The 7,786-nt window shown below is 30.5% G+C and overlaps 1 protein-coding gene across 4 annotated transcripts in view; it reads left to right on the forward strand.

Annotated features, from left to right (window-relative positions):
• hacd1 (3-hydroxyacyl-CoA dehydratase 1) overlaps positions 1 to 5,782 on the forward strand; it is a 9,971-nt gene extending 4,189 nt beyond the window's left edge. For 2 of the 4 annotated variants that reach the window (XM_087259348.1, XM_087259347.1), the window contains exons 3-6: positions 1,009 to 1,097; positions 1,231 to 1,352; positions 2,736 to 2,914; positions 4,104 to 5,777. In XM_087259348.1, the coding sequence (XP_087115474.1) occupies positions 1,065 to 1,097; positions 1,231 to 1,352; positions 2,736 to 2,914; positions 4,104 to 4,186 (417 nt within the window). In that variant the 5' untranslated portion in view covers positions 1,009 to 1,064 and the 3' untranslated portion in view covers positions 4,187 to 5,777. 4 annotated transcript variants of the gene reach the window in all.
• Positions 5,783 to 7,786: the final 2,004 nt, after the last annotated feature.

A 7,786-nucleotide genomic window follows, 5' to 3' on the forward strand; every position in this document is an offset into this window, starting at 1 on the left:
CATTCAGTAATACATAAGTTTGAATTTAATTTATCCTTCATTATAAATTCTATGAGAAGTCCTAAATTAAATGGTGCAGTGTATATAAACATTAATCCACTGCAAACGGTTGTGTATAGAAATTGCCTATCCATTGGTTTGTGCAGTGCTGTAAATGTTATGTTGACCATTAGATGGCACTTGTCATTCAAGCATGTAACCTTACCTCTGAGTCAGCCAAGGCAGATATAGAAGTAGATATAGATACTGACTCTTGTTTACTACTGTTGTAATGTTCTGAGTCTATGGAATAAGGTCAATTTTGAAACATCATCGTGTCATAATAGGGCATACAATATTACATACACATACTGGTGATGTGGTGCATTTAGCATTTTTTTCTCACTTCTAGGATAATATCATTTTTCTTATGAGCAGCTTTTACCAGCAGCAATATTGTAAGGCTGAACTGATCCAGTGTCCAATGCCCATACCTGTGCTCTGATCTCTCCTTTTTTGTTGTTGTTCTTTGTTGTGTTATTTGTACTTTTTTTTTGTTGTTCTTATTACTTATTATTACTTACATTACTTTGTGGCTTATTACTTCTGTTTGTATTTCAGGTCGGCCACTGTGCTATTGGTAAGTAATATAAAGCTTAAAGGGATAGTTCACCCCAAAATGAAAATGTAGTCACTATTTACTCACCTTCAAGTGGATGTTAAACCTTTATTAGTCTCTTTTTAAAAAAACAAACAAATATATTTTGAAGAAAGACAAAAACCTCTAACTATAGTCTTCCATAATAGGAAAAACAAATCTATGGAAATCAATGGTTACAGGTTTCCAGCTTTACTTAAAATATATTCTATTGTGTCTAACAAAAAAACAAGTGAAGTATGAGTAAATGATGATTTGAGAATTATAATTTTTTGTCGAACTATCCCTTTAAAGTGATTTTAAAATTTTAGTACTCCAAGTAGGTGTACAGTATAAAGAGATTTTCAAGTGATATTTCTGCTGTGTTGAAGGAATTGTGCGGACATCTGTAATTGTGACTGGGGTCCAAGTGTGTTCTCGGATATTCATGGTTTGGTTTATTACAAACAGCATCAGACAGGTCAGTTTGCATGATTAGGGTATTCATTCCAGAAATATTTTCACATATAAACCTGTAAAACTTTCACTGTTCACCTGTTTACAACCTCTTTGTCTTTGAACTTTTTTTCTATTCACTTGAAACACATGCTAAGATTCAGAACGAGGAGAGTGTGATCTTGTTTGTTGTGGTATGGACAGTTACAGAGATCACTCGCTACTCTTTCTACACTTTCAACCTGCTCAACCATCTGCCATACTTCATCAAGTGGGCCAGGTACAAATGGGGCATGAAGCTAGAATTCATATCCCAGTGGATTCTGCATGGTGTGGATTCCTTAAGCATGTCTGGTACTCACAAGAACATTGTGCAGAATTGGACTTGTTTCAGCTTTTTAATGTAAATTTTCTTCGAAAGTATTTTTTTGAGCAAAATAATCATTATCATTCAGAAACTATACTAATATGCTGATTTGCTGCCAAAAAAGGGATTTTTGTTATTACTAGTGTTGAAGTGTAGACGAAATAGATAATTAATAATTATTATTTAAATTCCTATATGACTAATGTCAATTTTTAGAAATATTTTTTGTACATAATCTAAAATCTAATAAATGAGCTTTCCATTGATTTACACTTTGTTACAATAGCACAATTTTTGGCCAATATTGGCTGACAAATAACCATAAATTGATGAATTCAAAAGAACTGTGGACATTTTTGCAGTGCCATCAGCTTGTTACTATCGTCACAATAGCCCTATACCACAGTGGTTCTTAACTTATTTGAGTTTATGGCTAGGCCTCTCAGAATAAGCAATATTTTGACTTATCACACAACACATGGACATGACCTCAATCATTTTTGGTGATAGAATATATATCGCCTATACAAACAACAACAACAAAAAAACTATTTTAGCAACATTTTAGTCAGTGTGGTTAAAAACACTATAGTATTTACTATAATTTACTTTAGTATGTTTTTATGAGGGTGCCTGACAACTGAAAATAGATCTGGTAGCAGATATCACAGCCTCTGTTACTTTTTACCTTGCTTTTTTTTTTTTAACATTTATTAATATGCATTTTCACATTCTTATTCCATTGCCTCATTATTAAATTGTCAAAATAATTAAATTAAATACTCTTATAAAATATTATGTGTTCTTTAGAAGAGTGAACTTGCATTGTGATGATATTATACTGTCATTCTGGCATTATATAATGAGAAGCATAAAATGGTCTTAAAATGAAATATATTTTGGCTATACAATATACTGTATGGTACAACAAAAATTAAGATTGTGACAAGCCTCTCTGGGGCCCTCTTTAGTCCTTGAAAGCCCTCTTCTCCCTGACCCCTTGCCACTGCTTTACAGGAATTGTAATTTACCAAGAATTGCTAGTGCACTGGCAACTTCCTACAAAATCAGGAAAATAGATTGAGTTTAATGAGTTGTGGAGTGATTTCTGAATCATAAAACATTTCAAGAGTTCGCTCCTTTTTTTTAGAAGGCCTTATTCCACCATATTGACACAATATCAGGAAGTTGATCTTTTGTATGTACATGTTTGGAAGTGAAGTTAATATTATGCTTTAATCTATTGTTAAATTCCCCATTAAGTAAATTTGTATACTTTTCTCCCACTTTCCTCAGGTATAACATGTTTATTGTCATGTACCCACTGGGAGTAGTTGGTGAACTGCTGACTATACATGCTGCCTTACCATATGTTCGAAGATCGGGCATGTACTCCCTAAGGCTCCCCAACAAATACAACGTGTCCTTTGACTATTACTACTTCTTGATCATTGTCATGCTGTCCTACATCCCGTGTAAGACATATAAATTCTTCTGTCTTTATCTTTATCTTAATCCTGCTATTATTAGGTACTTTCTGCTACAGGCTCATGCATACGGTGGCATTATTTTTTAATAATACTGGAATGAATAAATCTTATATGCTAACCATATGTTCCAGTTGAACATAAAATTTGTTGAGTACTTCTACTGGGTATACTGTAAAAATTGTTTGTGATATCAATGGTAAAAGTAATACGTATAATAGTAAAATTCTGTAAATGGGTAACAGTACACTGTAAAAACATTGAAAAAAAAAAAGTCAAATGACTGGCAGCTACGGCTGCCAAACAAAAACCATAACATTACGGTAAAATTTCTTTGTTGATATCAAGTGCAAAAAATAATAAATCTACAGATATTTTTATTGAAATGTTTACAGAAAAACATGGTTATTTTACAGATATTTCCTAGATTATTACGATGTCAGTAATTTGTCTTTAATGATAAAGTACCTAAAATAATTGTCAAACTGTTAATTTAGAAAGATTGTTTGTCATTTTACTAAGTTTTTAATATAATTTGAAATGACAAAAAATGACTGTAAAATATTTTCTATAAAATTAGTGATTTTTTTTAAGTGTAAGTTCCCTTAAAATGTATGTTGAATTACGTAAATTTGCTTTTCCAGATTTACCTGAATGACTCATTGCTGTTTTTTAGGTTTTTAAAAAATGTTTTATGTTTTTTATTTTTAATGTTATGTAGACTGAAGTTTTATATTACATGTAATATTTATTGCATTACTTTATATCAGTATATATTAGTTATCTGCATGTGGGAATAGTTTGTGATAAACATATGCACAAAAACATTCCCAACATTTCTGTGTGACTATACATTAACGAAATGCAGCAGTTTACCATTAATTTAAAAACTATTTTATGTTTCTACTGTGTTTTTACAGTAAAATTTCAACAACGACAACCCTTTGGGGTTTTTTTCTTAAATTTTACAGATTTATTTTTTACAGTGTACTGTGTAAATTCACTGTTTTTTTCACAATAAAAGATTTTAGTGTAGAAAAACTTGTTTGGTATTCTTAATATATTGAAAGCTGAAGCAGATGAAGCTGTCTCTGATTACAATGTTTATTTACATTTATTTCCACTTGTATCTTCATTTTCAATACTTCATTTTAACATGTGTCTGTTTCTCTTTCAGTGTTTCCTCAGCTCTACTTCCACATGCTACGTCAAAGGAGGAGGGTACTTCATGGAGAGATCATAGTAGAGAAAGACGAGTAGAATGAAATCTACAATTGTTTTAAAAAAACACAGGTAGCCATTATTTTATGAGAAAACTTTATAAATAACTTTATGGTCAAAATAAAAAGCTAAAAACATTAAATATATAATCATTTCTACAGATATTAGATTACATATTTTTTAGCAAAGCCTGTTTTTAAGGTCCACCACATTTTTTAGTTTAATTAAAGAAAACTATGTCTACATCGTCAAAGAACTTTGAACCAAAGTACAAGGACACCTTAGTGTTATCGGTAATCAACTCGACTGACAAAATACACTGCATTTTTTAACAATATTTTATCTCCCAGATATTCAAAAAGCACTGTGCTTCAAATAAACAATATAATTGCATTAATATACATCTTACGTGGGTTAATCTGCTCTGTATTTGTGATGGTATTGTCATAATAATTTGTCATGTTATTATGTTTAACATGTTAGATGAAAAATCTTAAGTGTGTGATCTTTACTAGTTATTCGTAAGAATGTTTTGATTTCAGCATAAAACTGTACTCTAACCAAGTGCAACATGATATAGCAACAAGTGGTCAAAGCTCATACATGTTAGTTTGTGTCCAAACCAACTGAGACTGTGAAAACAAAACATTTTGTCAATTGTTTAGCTAATATTTTTGTGACGCCACTCTGACATATCATTAGTCCAAAAACTCACTCACATAATTTAGTGTTAACTTTGTCCAAACATGCAGCAGTTTTGGATTTAGTTTGGATAAACAATGATGTTGTTGCTTTGTTTAGGATATATTTGTTACACTTCAGTGTGCACTATGATTTTTTTCTGCTGCTTTTGTGTTTACAATCCAACTAGAGTATAAAAGGTTGTAAAAGTCTGTACAGATTAGTTCTCTAGAAAACATTTAGCACATGTTAGGTTAATCCAAGACTAGTGTGATGCTAGAAAAACCTCATCATTTGACTTTCAGACTTTGTGTTGTTGTTGTTGTTATTTATTTGTCTTTTGTTTGTTTTTTAAGAAACTTGAGTTCACATGCTCTCTTTTTTTGAGTTGATTCCCTCTCTACGGTGCTACATTATTTTATTCTTCTGTGCAGCTGAGAAGAGAAAGATTTGTCATCATTAGAGAATTCAAAGTTACATTGTAATTTAATTCAACACCTGGTAATTGTACTGAATGAATAAAGGTCTTTAAGAATAAAAAGAACAATAAAAAGAACTGGCAATATTTACTCAGGCATTAGTATTGCTCACATTGGTAAATGTTTGTAGTGTATGCACCTTCTAAAAATATAGAAGTTTTGTTAAGTTCATCATACTGAGATTATTATAATCGAGTATATGGCATAAACACTTTTAGATAGTAATTGTCAATTTCCTGTAATCTGATATATTGCTTTTGTACACAAACTTAAATTGTTTTGTCAAAATGCAATTCAAAAGTCTTGTCAAAATGCAATTAAACTCTAAATGCACAATTTGACATTTAAAATGCAGAATTGCAATAAAATCACCTGTAAAGCTGCATTTGCACCATTTCCCCTGTAATAACAATACCTTTATAAATGCGGCTGAATGTGTCTTAAAATTTAAATAAACACCAAAAGGCATATGTTATGTCTGTGCTTGTGTCTGGATTAAAATGTCAATAAACTACAAAAACAAAAATATTTTATAAAGCTATATTAAAACAAGATGTAGAACATTGTATTTATTTATTTTTTGTTTGCATGTTCACCAGACCATAAGAGGGCATTATAGCAGTCATAGAAGCCACAGCAAGTTGTTTCAATGTGACATCAGCAGAAATGTATACATTAAAAGTAATAAGTATTATAATATTCCTATAATAATTATTATTTAAAAAATACAACTATTTATTATTTTACTAATGAATTGTTTATTTTAATTATCATTTTAATCAATGGAGGCAAAAGTGTAGCCCCAGTCCAATAGTGAAGATAATAAAATGATTGTGACCCTACAAGCAAAAGAAAGTAGTCAATATATGAAGGAAATTATATATATATATATATATATATATATATATATATATAAAGAGAGAGAGAGAGAGAGAGAGAGAGAGCGAGAGAGAGAGAGAGAGAGGGATAGATAGATAGATAGATAGATAGATAGATAGATAGATAGATAGATAGATAGATAGATAGATAGATAGATAGATAGATAGATAGATAGATAGATAGATAGATAGATAGATAGATAGACAGATAGATAGATAGATAGAATTAATAATAATAATTAATTTTTTATTGCTATTTTTTAATTTATTTATTATTATTATTTATTTATTTATTTGTTTTTTGCACACTACAACGATATGAAGTGTTAGACAAGTAATGTACCTGTTGGTAATATGGTAAACAACACTACAGCAGTTCTTGTATAAAAGACAGAATATATTCTTTACATTTGCATATTAATCAGTAATAATATTACAATCAATTTAAACACCGAATAAATATTACACACTTACATTAGTAAATAAATAAATCAAATTATGAGCTCACAAATCTGCGGCAGCCACAAATGTATCAAAATAAAATCCTGTATTTTTGTATTTTAAAATACTAAATAATAAAGGGAGCATGAAATGTCTTCACAAACCTTCCATCAATAGGCCTGTTGGATCAAACCCTTCAGTGTTAAACTGACTTTGTGAAGTAAAGTGTTTGATAACAACAAATATCCTCTTCCACTTCGTTCACCTATAGGGAAAGTTGTGGCCTAATAGTGAGTTGCAACAACTTTTGTTTGCTTTTTTATTTTTACAACACATATGTTGTTTGCTTTTGTTTGAGGAACTGGAGCCTTGACATGGTGTGATTTAAAGGGCATGGCATATGCAGGTAACAATGTACTGTTAAAGGGTTAGTGCACCCAAAATTAAAAATTTGCCTATTTACCTTTAAGGCATCATATGACTTCCTATTTTCAGTTGAATCCTTCTTTAAAAAATGAACTTGAAGCTCAAGCCACAATACAATGGGCGGGTGTTTTACTTCAACAAGTACAATAAAGAGCAACCATTCATTCATCTGAGGATGGGTAAAAATCCTAAGGAACTTTCTGACCATAAATTTGTAACATAAAGATGGTTATTAATTCTTTTGACTATTAAAGTAAAGAACTTTTATAATGTAAAGTAAAGAACTTTTATTGTCATTGTAGTTATACAACAAAATTTGCTTGGTAACTCACAGAGAGACCAGCAGCAATATAAAAAGAGAGAAAACAAACAATAGACATAATACTAAAATATAAGATGTAAGATAAAATATACTAAATGTAATAAGTCACAGTTGGGTTGTGGACAAGGCCAAATAATCCTTTCAAATTCTTAAATTTGCTTACAAAAATGAATTGGATATGGGGATATATCCAGCTTTTTTAATGTTTGAAAATTTCAGATCTTTTGAACAGAACTCTAGGACTGAAGTAGAATATTACTGGGTGATAAAGTTTGTGTTTCGTAGAATATTGTAAATAAGTAGGTACGTAAGTAAAAGTGCTAAGCTATATTTCAGACAATGAAGCACAAGGACAGTATGTGGCGTCTGTTGTTTACAATGTGGTATATGCACACAGACTTTCAATTTCAGT

The sequence above is a fragment of the Danio rerio genome, chromosome 7, assembly GCF_052040795.2.
Source record: "Danio rerio strain M-AB ecotype USA chromosome 7, GRCz13ab, whole genome shotgun sequence".
NCBI lineage: Eukaryota > Metazoa > Chordata > Actinopteri > Cypriniformes > Danionidae > Danio > Danio rerio.